This window comes from Echinops telfairi, unplaced genomic scaffold (genome assembly GCF_000313985.2).
Source record: "Echinops telfairi isolate 266 unplaced genomic scaffold, ASM31398v2 ScPeMD7_7407;HRSCAF=8445, whole genome shotgun sequence".
Taxonomy (NCBI): domain Eukaryota; kingdom Metazoa; phylum Chordata; class Mammalia; order Afrosoricida; family Tenrecidae; genus Echinops; species Echinops telfairi.
Window position 1 is genome coordinate 1,787,298 of NW_022111307.1, and position 18,627 is coordinate 1,805,924.

Here is an 18,627-nt window from a genome sequence, read left to right on the forward strand (position 1 = left end):
GTGCATATGAAGCAATGGGAAATACCATGGCTTGGGTTTTTAAAAAATCATTTTATTAGAGGCTCATACAACTCTTACCACAACCCATACATACATCAATTGTGTAAAGCACATTTGCACATTCATTGCCCTCATCATTCTCAAAACATTTACTCTCCACCTAAGCCTCAGGTCCTCATTTTTCCCCTCCCTCCCTGCTCCCCACTCACTCATGAACTCTTGATAATTTATAAATTATTATTTTGTCATATCTTGCCCTGTCCGAAGTCTCCCCTCACCCACTTTTCTGTTGTCCGTCCCCCAGGGAGGAGGTCACATATATTCCCTTGTAATCGGTTCCCTCTTTCCTACCCACTCTCCCTCCACTCTCCCTGTTTCGCCACTAACATCACTGGTCCTGTAGGGCTCATCCGCCCTGGATTCCCTGCTTTCTTAAGGGAGAGAAGCAAAAAAAAAAAAGAGAGGTTAGTTTCATTTAAAAATAAAAACTGGCCAGTCTTATTGTTCTTTAAGGTCTCCTCCTAATCTGGGGACAAGCAAAATGAAGCCAATTTTGAAAGAGCTTAGGAAAAGTTTTACAAAATTGTGATTGTGACAGAGGTTCCCCCAAACCAAAGTTGCTCTAAGAATTAGAAACCATAAAGCTGTTCTTAACCACTGGCCACGTATTCTTACTCAAAAAAAAAACCCCAAAACATTCAGTAATGGTAATAAGCTAAGTGGGACAAGATGTTCTCAACAGCACAACACAATAAAGTGAAAACTAAAAACAAATATTAAATCAAACAATGAGAATGAAGTTGAGCATTGTGTTATGCCACCATGCTAGAACACAGGACAGTTACGTAAAACGATAGCTAACATGGAATAATCTTTATGGCATAATGCTAAAAGAAAGACATAAATGTATGGACAAAGCAACTATGCAGACAAGATCCAGAAATTAATGGCAAAATACAGCCGTGCTGAAATGGAAGGATTTCGACTTTCTAATTTCTATTCACTTTTTGTTTTATTCCCTTAATTTCTCTGTAATCTATTATATCCTCTGTTGTTACATATGCTTGCTAACCATCCATCTTCTAATTTTTAATATTTGCCTCTTTATCTACCCCTATGCCCTGCATTTATTAGGATGCTTTCTGTACAATACGCATCTTAACGCTTAAGCTCTCTTGTACCCTCACTACTCTTCATGATTCCTTAGCTTCTCTCTTGTTCTTCCTTTCCACTTTGGGGTGCTTACCATCTAGCCTCTTTTCATAGAACCATTGGCATATCTGATCAAAGGGAACATTTGAAATATGACCTCTTCTATAAAGCCGTTGTTGGATCTAAGAGGATGAGTCTGCTGAGAAGGCCCTCAGGACGGAAAAAGGCCACGGGGGTCAAAAAGCTTTATCCCTGTGTGTAGAACCGAAAGGTGGCCCTTAAGACAAGGCACCTGGTTCCCTGACCCCTGGTTCTTCGCTTTACTGCTCAACCGATTTTGTAACCCGTGGCCTATCTTCTAACTAGTTACTCTTCAAACCCACTGGTTGCTTTCTCTACTCCTTGACTGTCTTTCCTCTTCCAGTTTTTTACTACTTCTCTCCATGTATGCTCCTTCCTCAGCACCTTCCAGCTTGCTGTGGGTGTCGGCTGGACGACCACCGGGGCATCCACTGACCCTGAAAAGGACTGGCCTGTGAGGAGGCCAGATAAGGAAACAGCAGTGGCAAAGAGACTGGTAGGGAGACAAGTCCAGGTCACTTAGCAATTCTGACCATTACATTTAGTAGCCCAACAATTTTGAGGGACATACATTTATTTCTAATGACGTGGAGACCCTGTCGGTCACCCAAAGGGAAGCTGAGTTGCCATCAGTTTGTACCATTGGGAACCAGGTAGGGGACCTGAAACAAAAGTCCCTTAGGATCCTGACCTTCAAGGAGCTTAATGGAAGTGCTACCGATTCCGCTGGCGCTTACCCTCGTTGAATTCACGGCTCAGCTCGTGGTTGGGGCACCGTTTCACCACCTCCGTGACGTGTTCCGCTTTTTTGTAGACAGGCATAGCACGGATGACGGCGCCCTGAGGAGGGGGAGTCATGACCTTGATCTGGATGGGGCACGTCTTTGCGATTTGACAGTACAGTTTCTTCAGTTCAGTGGAATACTGCTCAGAGAAGGGGTAGTGGTAGAAATAAGGAAAGAACCAACAGGAAATACTATCACCATCAAATTCAAAGGAACAAAGTAAAACTGATGCCCACGTTTCACAGCCTATCGAGCTGTGAGTTTACCACTGGCCACTAGATTCAAGGCATTCATACATGTATATATTAGTATATGGCGGGATTTTTTTAAGTCTGTAGGAAAAATTCCATTATCTTTAAATCCTATTTTTCCATAAATTAAAAAAATTCCCCTTCCGTGCGTGGAGTGTTTGTGTGTGTGTAAAGAGAAAGAGTTGTATAAAATTAAGTTATTTTGATACTTCCATTAAAGTCACCATTTTGCAAAAAGTTTCACATTTATTATAACACATTTATGCCATTATTCTCTGTTATCTTCTTTTTGGGGATAAACAAGCCAAGACTTAGAGGGACCTCAATCATTAAAGACATGAGCAGCTTTAAAGGTTAACAGACACTAAATGAAATAAAAAAAAAGAAGTTTTCATGTAGGGGTGATATGCAACAAAGAGCTTTCTGCTTAGCAGGCTATAATTAGCCTTGCCCTTACAATATGCTAAAGATATTCATTAGAATTAAGTTTTATGGAATTTTATTTTTGAATATGGAGTATCTGGCAGGCACTGAGCTTTCTACCTTAAGTCAATCAACCATACAATTATAATCAAGAGCTTCCCAAACGACTGCACTTACCTCCCAACCTCACTTCATCATTTCATGAGAGGCAGTGAGAGCTAGGAGAGTCCTTTGCCCTTGTTTGGTTCCTACATGTTCAAGAAAAAGAACTCATCCAATAACAAACTGCCAGTTACTCAGAGAGACCCTGTAAGTACAGTCTGTCTCCGACAGACTTGGCATTGCTATGAGTTTTGAAGGTTGCTGCTTTGGGAATTTTGTTCCAACCTTCCTTCCTTTGAACTAGGATGGAAAGTCTCCTCCGCTTCACAGGAAATTAAGCCTTATCTATCACCCCTGCTCTCTGGGTCAATGCCCCATCAGTACATATATACTCATTCCAATGCTGGGCTGAAAACACCCGGGCACTGAAATTGTTGGCCAAGACTGGTGCACTTAGTAACACTTCTCCAGACAAAGAGTAAATACACACACACACACACAGCAATTATAAATTGGTAACAACAAAAGTAGGGACCAGAATGGAAAAGTGAAGTATTATCAAAATATTCTAACCAAACCAAATTTGACTAAAGACAAATATCCTCACAAAATGCACATGAAAAAGTATTGTTCTATCTGGTGCTTTTGAAATATAATCTTCATTTAAATAATCTTTCTGTCTCTCCGAAATATTTTCAGGTCTATGAAATTTTTCAGTTGAACATTTCCCAATGCTCCAAATGAATTGCATAATCAGGTCTCCATGTCCTCAGGCCAAGGATTAAGCACGGCAAAAGGGTTTTTACATAGTTTGCAGAAATAGGAAATGTGCCAGAAAACAACAGTCACAAAAATAAAATTCAATTTGGGAAACACTGATTCAAATCTAGAGAGAGATGTTTGCTCTCAAATATTTAACTAAGGACATTATGAATAAAGGCGTTGTTGTGGGCCAGGCTATGAACTAATTTTTACTCAAAACGCCGCTGAAAAGGCATAACCATTTGTGTTTTAGTGGGGACACTGACACACTGTCAGCACAAGTTTTGTGACAGGCAGCTTAGGAAAGATGACTGAAAAAGAAGAGTCACAGAAAACACCGCGCAAAAAAAAAAAAAAAAAAGGCAACAAAAAAACAAAACCCTCCAAAGAAGGGAAAAATGCAAAAAAAAAAAAAAAGCTGTAAAAATAAGTGCAAGTATTTAGAGTGGACCGATTTCTTAAGAGAACCATTCCATTTCAATGATTGATATTCCATATTTCAAATTTGAAAGACTAAGTTATAAAATACATAGAAAAAATTAGACACCCTTAGGTACAAATCTGTGCTCATTTTAGGGTGCAGCAGGGAATTTAATGTCTGAATTTAAAGAATAGCTTCTATCATGAAATTAGTTCTGGTGGAAGCAGTGAATCCTTCTACCACTGTGGTGAAGGAATTTCAGCTCTACACTCTCCTAGCTGGATCTCCTGGTGGAGGTGTTTCAGCATTCCAAGAGTTTACACTATGAAAGGGAATAAAGCTCAATGGCTGTACCATCAATACCTCATTCAGGATTTAGGACAGTACTCTGGGTAATCATCTATTAATCTTTCTACAGAATTGATGAATATTCACACTAACTTGGAAAGGGCTCTAAATAGCTTCAGGTCAGTTAGGTTTCAAAACTAAATGAGTTTACCACACACTGATGGGGAAAAAACATGCACAGAGCACCGTTTGGTTTTCAGAGCTCTATGTTCTAATGCAGATCATGATTACAAATGTGCGTCATCGTTTCCATGTTCTAGATATGAGAAATGAAGGCGCAGAGAGGACTTGCCAGGGTCCCACACAAAGGCTGGCTCGTCAGAAGCACAGGCGCATCTGCTTGTTCTTTCTGTGACAACACGCCCTCATTCTCCATTTTCCTGAATCACGGGGACAGTTTTTGTACGAGTTACATTTTCGTTCTAATCCCCAATGACAGGGTTGTCTCTGCGTTTTCAAAGAGTCAATACAGCCTTCTAGAACAATAAACTGGAACTCAACAGGGTTGTACTTAACCTCACATCAAGTTAGCTCTTCCTTATTCCGTGTGAGGTTTGCTCATTTCATTCCAGGGCGAAGTAGCAAGTGCTGAATGGGTAAAACCTCCTGGGGGCGTAATGGTCACTTGCTGGGCTGCTAACTGCATGGTCAGTAGGTGGAAACCACCATGTGCTCTGCAGGAGAAAGAGGGGGCTTTCTACTCTGTGGAGGGTGACAGTCCCAGTTCTATCCTGTCCCGTGGGGTCGCTAGGAGTCAGCGGGGACTCGATGTCACGGAGCAAATTTTTTTGGCATGTGAGGAAGAGGACCTGAACTTTGGTACCAATTGTGGTCACACGTGTTACCATGGCTCACAGAGGGTTTTATTAGGCCCTTTGGGATCTGGGTCCATCTTACCATCCTATCTGCACCCCTCCCCCCATGCTTCTCATTCCATGTTCTTTCCATGGGTGTCTCTTAATGCCACCATATGCCCTAGTTGACCATTCACCATCCAAACATGCATGTTCCCTATCTAGAACACTCTTGGATTTCCTCTGTCCTCCATTCCTTGCCAGGGTAATTTGGATATTGTTCCTCAGATAGAATTCCAGCTGGCACTACAAATCTTGTTTGAGGACTTCATATTTGATTAGGTAAACATATCTGACCAAGGTCAAGATCCATTACATGCACTGCTTTGGGTTAAACTACCAGGCTTGACATTCAGCATTTAGAAAGGGCTAATGTAGTCTGATAGAATTTGTTCTTTGCCAGCCAAGTCTCTGATACTCTACTTGTTTCACTGTTTGAAAATTGATTGTGTGATGACTTGGAATAGTTTGCCAATATTGAATCCAATACTGGCCCATACCTACTGCCAGCAAGGTGGTTCCCACTCAAAAAATGATCCTGTAGGGCAGAGTAGAATTGTTCTGTCATTCTAAGACTGTAAATTTTTACACCACCAGATAGCCTCACTTTTATTTTCCATCAGGTGAGTTCAAACTGCTGACCAGTGCTTGACCTGTGCTACCAGGGCTCCTACTAATGGTCTACAATGTACTAATAATGTAATATATTTATCCTGTGGTCCTTATGCTTTTAAAAATAACAGCTATTCTCATCTTCTCTAATTTGTATAAACCTTTTGGCTTTTAAGTAATTCTAACAACATCATGGACACATGGAAACTCTTGGGAAAAGGAAATATACAATACATTTCCCTTACCCAAATATATACCATACACACTTTAGACACACACCCATACATCCTTATTCACACTGAGAGAATATTATAGTTAATTTGATATTTTTTATTTACCATATCATGAGCATTTTCTAAATCAAAAACATCATTTTAAGTCATTCAATTATATTTTCAAGAGCTATATTGCAACTTATTTATTTAAATATTTTAGTCCACTTAATAATCATTGAAACCAGTACGATATAACACATTTTAAGACATACATCTTAACTAATTTTAGCCATAGATGGAACTTTTCACCTGGGGTCACTGCATGGATGTCTATTTTGTGGTTGCAGGAAAGTCAGAGGACAATCCGGATGGTCTTCCCGTAACTGAAGTAACTGCATGAAATTCACAACTCACTGCCATCAAGTTGACTCCAATTCACAGTGACCCTACCGGACCAGGTAGAACCATCCTTTCCCGAGACTGACTTTGTACAGGAGTAGAAAGCCTCAGTTCCTCCCCAAGACCAACTGATGGCTTTGGACTGCTCACCTCGTGGTCAGCAGCCCAGTGTAACCATTCTGCCACCCAGGTTCTCCCTAATTCCTTGTTAAATTTTGTCTCCTTCTTTGTCTTGGATTTTTAAAGGGAGACTTTTAAACAAATTCTTTTTCTTCATTGAATGTACTTGGCATTTCATGAGTTTTTTCAATGTACATGCTTGAACTAGGAAGATATTTTCCTTGTTTTAAAAAAATTACATTGTTATACTTTCTGCTCTTAGTGATTTCCAGGAAAATGGAAGCTTGACTTTGGAGCCCAATTCTGTATTCACCATATATTTTATACGCTCAAATACTCTACTTGTTGGCACCTTTTGTTTTTGTTTATATCCTAGAAAGCTTCTTAAGCGTGCTCTTATTATGGTTTATGGATGGTTTTCTAGAATTATTTCTTTCTGTTCTATTCAAATAATGATTGTCATTCTTCTATTGCATTTTAGTTTCTTCCTTTAGCTTATCCATCTCCCATTTCACCTAACAGTTATCTCTTCCCCTCAGCACGCTCCCCTAGTCTGATTCTTTTCTCTCTCTCAGGTTTATGAAGTCTCTATTTTATTATTTTGAACTGAAGACAGCTTAAAACTATTTCTTCCAGCTGCTAGATATCTTTTCTTTGATTGTATTTCCTTATAGTTATATACAAATGTTTTAATGTCAATTCCTCAACTCCTATATAGAGTTTCAGTCTCAGAAAATCACAGGGGTCGTTCTCCAGGGTGGCTTACAGGTGGCTCTGAGCCAGAATCGATAATAGTTTTGCACTAGTGTAACAAAATCCAAGTAAAGACAGTTCTGTATTTTCTTCCATGTTTCTTTGGCCTTTCTCCATTGAATTTCAATAGTATTTTATGTAGAAAGTTTGCTTCAGGATTCAATACATTCACACACCTATGCACAACACACACACAAGACAGCATGGAAGTGTCCAACTTGGACATATCTCTTGCACTCAGAATATCTTAGTGGAGAGCTAGGAGTTAGCATAGAAGTTGCTAATCAGTTGCCATTGTAACCTTAACATGAGAGACCTTTTCTCCCTTCATGCACAATAATCAATAATTACCTTGTAGACACTTACAGAGCACCCACTACAAGCAGCCTTTGGAGTATACTATGGGATATGGAACACAGAGTAAGTTGGAAGAAAATTCACTCAGTCCCAGTCCTCAAGTTACTCACAGTCTAGACCAAAAAAGCCAAACTAAACTTACTACCTCTGAATTGATCCCAATGTGCGGGGACCCCATCTAGGGTTTCAAAGGCTGTAGATATCTTTATGGAAACAGAGAACCTCACCTTTCTACCCTGGAGTGGCTGGGTTGAAACCTTGGCCTTATGGTTAATAGCCTACACCCCAGCCCACAGCACCTCCAGGGCTTTTTCAAGGTCGAGTCAAATTACAAACAGCCCAAACACACTAGGTTTATATAATGCTATGAGACTATGGAAGTTAGACCAATTAACTGCTAATTCATTAAATGTGACAGCTATTGATCACATACTCTCTAATCAGAGCACTGTTCTAGGTAAGAAAATTCAGCAGTGAGCCAAAGCAAAGTCCAAGCTCCAAAGAATTTAATATACCAGTGAGGGGAGTTAGAATAAACAAATGAATACTATGTGTAGTGGTGCTAAGTGATATAAGTAAAAACGAATCAGGTAAATTAAAATGAGATAAAGGGTTAGTTGTGGATTATACTAATCTTTTTACATAGGTAGGTAACACAGCTGATGTCAATTGTAGCTCTTTCAATGATCTAACTTTAATGTTAATTTAGGAAAGAAAAGGCTGTGAGACCCTGAGGAAAAGCAAAACACAAAGCACACATGAAAGAATTGGTGTTCAGAGGTGGGAGAGGATGAAGGCTGCAATAAGGTCATGTTCATCTGGCATTGACAAATCCCTGGGGCATTGAAGGAAGTCAGTTGACCTCTTTGGGCCTTGACATAATCATTCAAAGGGAGAAAAATGAAGGTGCTTTGCTAGATGATATTTAAGACGTTTCTTTCTTTCTTTTTTCCATTTTGAATATTTTGTGATGTTATGCAAATCTGTTAAAGTAGCACATAATCAGGTTCAATGGCTGAGGTCACCTATTAAAAACAATGCGGAAATCAAAGTGTTGGTAACATTTTTCTGGCCAGAAACACATGAAGGGGCTTGAAACAGTTGGTAGAAAATTTTTGTTTTTTATTACCAATTTTATCAAGCCCTTTCATTGCCTTATGTAGATGAACACATTTTTGCTCATTCATTCCACAGTAGATTTTATCCACAAGCAAGATTGAAGAGCCTTTTTTTTTCTGTTTAAGTCAAAATCCTTTTTCATAGACAGAACAGCTTTGAACAGATCCCCATCAAGCATTTTGCACACTGGCTTGGGACCGAGGGCCCTCGAAGCTCACAAATGAATCAAATGATTTCTCCCCAGACAATGTCCCTGACAAAATGGAAAAGTAAGCTCTGCCTAAGTTTTGTTTTGTTTTGAAAGGGAAGGGAGGAGGTTTGGCATTTTGAGGTAAGCTTCTCAAAGCCAAATATCATGTTTAAATCAAATAACTCTTGGAGGTTTTTGAAAACAAGAGCAAATTCTGCCCCTATACTAATAATATGTTGCAAAAAGAAGGAGAGACATTCCAATGACTACTGCCTTCCCTGACCGTCACCACCTGCCCCTGTAGACATACTCTATTACACACTCTTGGCTGCAAGACTTGTAATTCAGCATCACAATGCATAGAGATGCCAGCTAATGTCAGCCCACACCTGCACAATTCTTCAACAAACCTCTTTCCTAAAGCTTCAACAAAGAGTTTTACTTCTCCTCTGTCCAAAAGGAACCACACACATAACTATCTTTTCAACCTGAGTAGAAATGCCATATGGTATGCAAATCCCAAATTTCATGGCTATCTTGATCCTAATAGCCCCATACATACAGAAGAAATAAACTTCCATGGAACAAGTAAGCCAATAACTACATAACCAGCCACCATACTCAAGTCTCTTGTCAAAGGAAACAGCCAAACTGGGCAGTGTCAAAGCCAGCCTGATGATATATGTTATAATGCTAGCTTCCAGATCAACCCACATTTGGTGCGTTATCATGAAAAAGGAAAAAAAATGTATATTTTTAAGTGTCCTCAAGTGATCCTAAGCTTGCTATGAACTATTGGCCGTTAAGTCACATAAACTTAATCTTAGCTTATAAAACCAGATGCAGCTCTAACCCATTAAAATGCACTACAAATGATCAATTACAATAGGAAGCCTGGTTCTCAACAAAAAGACGTGGAACGCCTAAGGCAAAAACTTAACTACATCGACGAATATTCCTCTTACGTCACTGCTGGTTTTCTGAATTTATTTTGGGTTATTAAAACAATGATATTTACATGGCACTAACAGGTAAGTGCCATTCACTATGAGGAGATCTGGTGGACTTCTACTCCATGGCGGCTCGTGTCCAAGAGTCCAAAGAATGCATGGAGGAAATGACGGTTGTCGCTACCTCGAGAACAACAAAAACAAACCTACAAACAGGTGGCAAGAAAATAAAAGTCAAACACTAAAGCTGTCACACCAATCCCTTCCATCCAAGTTTAGCCTTCATCCATGCGGAAAAGCCTGTTTTCATTCAGAGCTGTTTGAAACATTCACAAGGACTTAAACTTTTATTTTCCAAAATAATTCCTAGAGGACTGTCAAACTAAAGATGGACATTTATAGAGGTACGATGGTGGTAAAATCAATCCATTAAGTTGGTAGAAAAGAAGTTTATACAAAACAGGGTGGGTATTCTCAGAGGAAGGGTTGGTAGTTGACATGGAGGGGCAAAGGATTAAGAGAGAAGAGAAATGAGATGTTTGCAAACATAAAGTAGTCATTAAAGTAGTTTTGAACAAGAGGCTTTGGAAAATGCACTCTAAACACCCAATATGCTTATATGCAAAAAGACACCCTGTCAGAAAGAACTAGCTTTAGCCTGGTTCACTACAAATAGGTCTAAAACTCGATCATATCTCATTCTGTATCTGCTCGGTAAAAATAAATTCGGCTGGTAAAAAGTCACAAATTTCATATGGACAGTGTTTGCTTGTAATAGCTGTGCAAAGATTTGAAAAGAGTATATTCCTTCTCACTAAACTTCTGGTTACTATTTTGTGTGACAAACACAAAACAGGGAAGGAGATTTGGGGTGGGGGAGTGAATGGATGCATATGGTTTTGCAGGTAGGGTGGGCATGTTCTCTTGAGAGCTTTAAAAAGTTGGGTTCAAAAATAAGATTTCATTCAAGTGACAATGGTTCCTCTTGTGACAAAAGCCTCAATTTTATCATCCCAAGTCTAGGGTGTGGACGAAGAAGAGGTGTTCTACTTCCATAAAGAGTTAACCATTTCAGAAACTCATAGAGACAGCTCTGTGCTGCCCTATAGGGTCACTATGAGTCAGCATCAACTCAATGAGAGTACACCTGCATAATGGCATAGCAAATGTGTTAGTCTGGGTACTTTAGAGAAACAATTCCACAGAAATTCATGTATAAGAGAGAGTTTTATATAAAGGTAAAGTGCACATAAAGAAAACATCCCAACCCAGTGCTGCCCAAACCCACAAGTCCAACATTAACCCATATGTCTGACACCAATCCACAAAGTCTTCCTCCATCTCACAAAACACACACTATGATGCTGACTGCAGGAGGAAAGCCGAATCAGTGAATATGTAAGCATCTCAGTGCTGGCATCTCCACAAGGCTGTGCCAGCACCCAGGGCTGCATTGGGGTAGATTCACGTGGCTATTCCTCAGGGATGTCTTGCAGGAAGTCAGCCTTGCCAGCTGAAGCAGGGAACTGACGCAGGCAGCTGCATCCTGGTCCGACCATCACAAAGCAAGAGACCCGAGAACTAGAAAGGCGAGGCTCGCTGAGCCATTTATCCCTCCTGCCCTTCAATTAACCTCACATGTGTTTATCAGCCAGGTTAGCATAATAAACTAACTACCTCAGCAAATAATGTCCAAAGAACTGTGGACAGGAAGTAGAGAAGACAGCATTTTAGCCCTCCACCTGCCCACTGGCTTCCTGCATAATCTTAGGCAAATCATTTCCCCTCTCTTGGATCAGTCTTCTTAATTCATAACCAGGGGATTCCACCTTGGACTTGTATCTACTTCAAAGGAAGTATGTAAACCGGTTCTCGCTGGTCGCCATATTCTACTGGATGTACCGGAATGAACAGTCAGGAGGAGAACCCAACAATCTGCCCCAGAGTCAGCAGGCAAGGAATTCATTTCTCTTCCCCGCCTCCCTTCCTGCCACAACTGTCTAGCTGCCAGACATGTACAAGTTGTGCTCTATTAGTTTTTTAAAAAATCCTTCCTCCAAGCACTTTTCCTGACGTCCCCAGCCAAAGGGCCGCCTGTTGCCACCTGTCAGTTGTAGGGATTAATTACCTGAGTGGGGCTGGGAGCGGCACATTCTTCCTGGGGCCGCGCCCACAGATGTTGACATCAAGCAGGTGGGCCGTCTGCTGCCCGCTTACCATGAAGCCCAGCCAGGAGCCCATGGGGCCTGGGAGAGATTGGGGAGGGGTGCAGGGCATCAGACTGCACGATAAAACCAAACTCACCATCATGGAGTCGATCCGATTCGTAGCGACCCTGCACGACAGGCTAGAGCCACCCTTGTTCTATAAAGCAGCAACATTTCGGCAGGCAGGGGCATGCCCCAGGCCTCTCCCCATGGTTCCAGCCAGCCCCCCAAGTCAGTCCTGGAGACTGGCTGGAAAAGGAGGCAGTTCGGCTTCCCTGCTGGGGGCAGTCCATTGGCACCTAAGACAGGACCTGGAAGCGGTGTGGTGGCCGAGCAGAGCTGGACAGTCTCATTCCAGTTGCCCGAGGCCATGCATTTGAAAGCAAGTTGAAAAAGCACTGGTGATGGGCGATTTTGCAATTTTATTTCCCCAGGAGGGTAAAATGACCTATCGGTTAGTGTCTCTCGCCAGCAAGCAGCTGGCAGGCATTTGTGACAGTAGGAGGCACACAAGCTAGCTCACCTTTGCATGTTTTCTAAGGTCACAGCCAGCATGCGGTCAGGGTGGGTAATCTCCCATTTTTCAGGGGTGGAAACTGGGACTGAAAAGTTTAAAGTGGGACCCCAATACATGTCAGAACTGAGGATTGAAGCTCCTGTGTGGGGATGGGGCGTGGAGGGGGGTGTTGCCTAGCTTCTTGCCAGTGCTGGTGAAACACCTACACACTACTTGCCTAATATATGTGCAAGAAGTGCCTTCGCCTTAACAGAGCAAATCTGAACATTCCCTAGCATTCCCAACAGACAGAGACACAATGGCCCGTGGAGCCAAGGTTCCTCCAGCAGGTACCCTGGTGGGCAGAGAGGCAACGAACGAACTCTTCCCCGCAGCCCAACAGACTGACCTGAGGGAGCTCTCCAGGGGTTGCCAGCCGAACAGATCCAGGTAGAGAAGAAAAGCCACGCCAGAAGTTGGCCACAGGGGCCGGATTGAAACCCGGTACTTCTAACACTCAGTGCAAGGGCTTCTCAAGGTACAGCATGGCTGCACAATTCCTTTCAAGATGCGACGTGGGGGCAGGGTTGTTGAGCATATTAGACAACCAGCAGGCTTCCCGTCCACCACAGCAGCAGGACCTGGCACGCGCAGCCACACTCCAACCTTCAGCTGCCCTCTGTGGAGAGAGGTTTCCCTCTCCAGCAGGTGACTCATTGCCAGGACCCCTTCATAGGTACGGGTGATTACCCTATTAGTACTCTCACATGGATGTCACACCTGATTCCCTGCTCCTTCCTCAGCCCCTAACTTAGGATGTCCGAATGACAACACGGGATCACCAAAAAGTCCTACCCAGCACTCAGGTCACTGCTCAGCAGGATGATGTCTTACCTTCACATCCTAGACAGCCTCGCACTGCAGCTCTCTCAACTGATTGGGGACCCTCCCAGGGAGCCACCTGTCTTCAGTTCCTGGATGAAGTGAGTTGAAGACCATTTTCTTTAATGCCCTACACACTCTTCTGGACTCTTTTCAAATAACGCACAATGTAGAGTTCTTAAACCACTAGTGCCTGATTAAGGATATATCTTTTTAGTGACAGAAATCTGTTTAGAAACTATTCATTACTGGAGAACAGCCTACATAAGATCAGATGGAGCTTGGAGGAAAGCAGAGAATATTAAAAAAACAAAAAGTTTACCTGTGATTTATTGACTATGCAACAAAAGCATTTCACTGTGGATCCTAACAAATTATGGATAACACTGGGAAAAATGGGAATTCCAGACCACTCAATCTCACTCAGATAAAACTGGCCCACGGATTATTAAGAGGCAGTGATTCAAACAGAAGAAGGGGAGACTATGCAGTTTAAAATTTCATGTAAGTATGCATCCAGGTTGTATCCATTCTACATACTTACTCAATCTGTGTACTGAACAAATACACCAGGAAGGTAGACTGCATGAAGAACGAAGCATCACGGTGGGAGCGGGGTTCATTACCAGTGTGTGAGCTACGGATGACACCCGTTTTCTTGCTGAAGGTAAAGAAGATTTGAAGCATTTGTTGATGAAGATCGAAGATGACATCCTTGGGTATAGATTGGACCTCAACAGTCAAGAGCGTTCTCACATCTGCAGCAATCAGCAGCAGCATGGCAAAGGGGTAACATATGAAGGTTGTCAAGGGTTTCATTTTGCTTGGCTCCACTATCAATGGAAACCATCAGAAAATCAAATGATGTATGGAGTCGGTCAGATATGCAACAAAAGGCCCTTTTGAGATCTTCAGAAACAAAGATGATGAGGAAGGCATGCCTGACCCAAGCCAAGGTCTTTGTAACTGCTTCCTGTGCAGGTGAATGCTGGACAGGGGAAAAGAATCTCCAGAGAGGAGCATGGGAGTTGGGTCCATGCAAATGAGGGGGACCCTCAGGGCGAGAGTGACCCAGTGGATAACATTTGGGCTCAAACCTTGGAAGGCCTGCGAGGCTGGTGCACCACTGAGCCAGTGCGTTTTGTTCTGTTCCAGAGTTTCGCCATGAGTTGCAGTCAACTGGGCAGCTTCTCACAAGAGGCAATGGCCCCAACGCCCTTCGGACGGCAGTGCCAAACCTATTTATTCTCTTTTCTTATTTATGTGCTGCTGCTTTGAATTTTTATTTGTACATGAGCCCTCTTCTAATCATGGTAATGGGTTTATATCTACGGAATTTTTTCCCTTAGAAGGCTAGAAAGGCCAGTTGGTGAGAAGCTATTGGGGAGTATGGTTTTTCAGTATGGAGGGTAATAGCAACTGTTTGTTTGTTTCAATAACTGCCTGACACAGCTTCATGTTTCTAACTATACAGTTTATAGAATATTTTAATTCACCTCATTCATTTAATCTTCAGCAGGTACTGCACATTGTAAGAAAACCATCTTAAATCCACTTTATCATTAAAGAAGCAGAGGTTCAGTTAGGTAAACTGGTTTACTAAAACCAAAGTGAGGGTCCAAGGCTAAGACTCTAATCCAGGTTTTAACTTCAAATATAAGGATCCTTCTATACATGGATTTATATCATACACGTACATTGTATATCTCTCTATGCATTCAATGGTGTCTCAAGCCATTGTACTGCATGCAAGTATTTAGAACCAAGGCCATGTGTTCTACAGATTTACCATTTTGTAGGAAATTTTCCATAAATTTATCTAACTCACAGTAGAATATAAAATTGAGACACACTTAAAATGAAACAGTAACATTAAGAAGCACTTTTCAAGGTCCCAGGAGGTTACTGAGTAGCCTTGACTTAATTTTTAGTACAATTGTATAGGTATAGTGTATGTAGAACTGTGAGCACCTAGGCAAATACCCTCCCCACAAGACCATATTGTGTATACACTCTTTGTGCCCCTCCCTACACACACACACACACACACACACACACACACACGCACGCACGCACGCGCACGCGCGCGCGCGCGCGCACACACACGCAAGCATAATGAACCTCTGTTTTAGAACATTAAGAGTTAGTGCTGTATCTGAAGTTTAGGGCAAGTAAACAAACAAATCAATCCATTCCTCAAAAAATTGTACACCTTCCATTTTCAGGTTTTATTATGTATACTGAATTATGGATAGATTTATCTAACAGGAGGACTCCTATGCTTACCAAAAAAAAGTTAGGATCTGCGCATTCCAATGATCTGTGGCATTTCCTAACTTCACGCACGCTTAAATGTTTTCAATATTGGAGACTGGGTGGCAATAAAGATACAGAACAGTGGATTCGTGTCTGAAGTACAAAAAACAAAAAGGTAACACTTCTTGAGGTTACAGTTGAGGCACTTTGCTAAACTCTTTATGACCAATGAAATCTTACTTAATCTTTGCAGTATCCAATGCAGCTGATATTATTACTGTCATTTACCAAATACATGAACTTCAACTCAACGTTTCAGTGTGTTGTCAACCATTTACAGCTAGTAAGTGGCCGAGGCAAGTTCCGCTCCACATCACCTTGCTTCTGAGCGCTCCCTTCTAAGCCGCATGCGTGAGGGCACAGGCTTCCGGAAGTCTGAGCAGTCAGATGGATCCAGATAGCAGCTTTGCTCCAGCTCCCTGCTGCTGGAATGACTTTAGTCCCAGGATTTATTCTGCCCACAGCACAGATGCCTCATCTCTGGCCTACAGATAACACTATCCCCACCACACACTGGCTGTTCGGATGACATCAAGACTGGGATACCCAACCAGGGATCATCTCACACCGACTCCCCGGCAGTGCCACAGCAGAACTGAGCTCCACAGAGTTTTCTCTCTCTTTTTAAAAAGAGTTTTATTGGTACATAATTTACATATCATATCATTCAATAGCTTAATCACACCAAGAAGGTTTGTACAATTATGGGTTTGAAACCGTATAATGAGTTTCCAAACATTTTCTTTCTTCTCGTACTTATCGTTATTAGCTCCCCATTCCCCAAATCTCCCCTGCCGTGCCCCCAAGGAATCCAGGTCTCTATAGATTCACCTATTCTGGATTTCATATACAGAGACACTTAAAAACCACACAAATCAATGGTGAATATAGTGCTAGAACTTTGTTCTGGGGCACCTCTAGATAGGCTTGAACTACCAACTTTTCAGTTATCAGCCAAGTGCATTAAGCATTGACATCACTCAGGGTTTCAGTACAACACTTGGCCTATGGGAAGTCCTTAATGAACAACAGCTAGCATTATTTTAGCATGGTATTTAGTCTAAACAGCTGTTTGCTTAGCTTCAGTAGTTAGCCCAACCGTACTACTCAGCCATCAACCAACAAAAACTATTTCCCAAATAAACTTCAAAAGTTCAAATTTTGACTCCATTGACTAGCTAATATTATCTTATGGGGAGATATATTCCTGGGGTGAACAGGAAACAAAGGCAAGAAAGTTGAGACTAAAAGGAAAAAAATACAAGGCCTTTGATACCATTATACTTGAAATTGATATACCTGAATTCTCAATATTACTTCAGAGATCCTTAATAACATAGCATGGTTTGTTGTGCTTTGCTTTTTTTTGGGGGGGTGGGGGGGCTCGAGGTTTCACTCTGTGTTCCTACCTGCAATATTTAAACTGTAATTGGACGGGCCTGTCCTTCTCACAGGAACTAAGTCAGATTAGCACCGAGTTTTAAATCTCTTCTTGAAAGAGTACCAACAATAATTGTTGAGAATCATTGTTACTCTGATATTTTATATCCTACATTCCTTTCACCTCACAGAAATGGATGCCCAGGTGTAAATATAATAGGATTTAAAAATGAGGGAAATGAGGTAGCACATGGATTTTTAAGACATAAACACAGGTCGTGCCTGTGGATCTACTTCACTTTACTGGAGTTGTGTTTTCCACTTAAGGCACCAGGTGCACCTTAGAAGTTGAGAAAAGTGAACTCCCACAGGGTGAGAACATTTGAAGGACCATTAGGGTCTCTTCAGCTACTTCTACTGAACAACGATGAGATGGATTTTTTTCAAGGTCATACCATCTTACAAGCCAATTGTGGAGTCTCTATTCTACATCATAAGTACAGGAAGTTGGAGTGCTGAAATACTGAGATCCGGGGTATTGTTAAGAAACTGACAAAAAGGGCCTGGTGTAACTTAATCAATTAGATCAGATTTTATCTTTAATACCTTTATGCCAAGTCTTAAACTTTTGCTCTCCTGCCCCCTTTTAAATGGATCCATAAGATCTGAAAGAATTTTGAAAAGTCTGTGTCCAAGGTTGATAGTTAGCACTCATGGGGGAGGAAGAGGGGTTGAAATGTAAACAGTCCTCTTTCCTTCTGCTCGCAACACCTCTTAAAAGCTTATCATAATGTTGCTTCCTATTTCTTTCCAGTTCACTTGTCTAAGATGGAAACATGCTTTATCTTGCTTGCTTTTTCTGCATTCTTTGTAAACCTAATATTCTAATTAGTCCCGGTGGGGGGAAAGAACACAGCAAAGGTGTCTTAGTTATGCCATGGAGGTACAGAACAGATCCATTAAAACGTTCTAGTAATAATACAATAATAAAGAAAAGCTCTTAAGAGCAGTGGTCCTTGCCAACCAATTTGAAACAGGACCAGAAAGGAAAAGAGGAAGGAAATAGGTGAGCTGCTAAGAAAAAGACGGGTGAGAGAAAAGGAAATAGAGACAGAGTGAAAAGCAGGGAGGACAGGAGGCTGCAGGGTGCTCTTTTTGTTGTTAGCTTTTCCTTTTCTTCTTGACAACTGACATCATTCATTCATTCATTCATTTTGACTTCTACTTCACCCAAATGAATGTCTATCCTTTAGATCACAGCTACCCTATAGGACCTACAAGAACAGCCCCGGTGAGCCTCTGAGACTGTCAATCTTCATGGGTGTAGAAAGCCTCATCGTTGTCCCATAGAACGGCTGGTGGTTTCGAACTGTTAACCTTACAGTTAGCAGCCGAGGACATATCCAACTACATCACACCACTAGGCATCCTAATGAGCCAGAATCAATTTGA

The 18,627-nt window shown here is 41.6% G+C and overlaps 1 protein-coding gene across 1 annotated transcript in view; it reads right to left on the bottom strand.

Moving 5' to 3' along the window:
• Positions 1-18,627, bottom strand: part of TP63 (tumor protein p63) — a 240,328-nt gene that overhangs the window by 29,002 nt on the left and 192,699 nt on the right. The window contains exon 5 of the mRNA XM_004713461.2: positions 1,971-2,157. Coding sequence (XP_004713518.1) covers positions 1,971-2,157 — 187 coding nt within the window. The remainder of the gene's footprint in view (positions 1-1,970; positions 2,158-18,627) is intronic.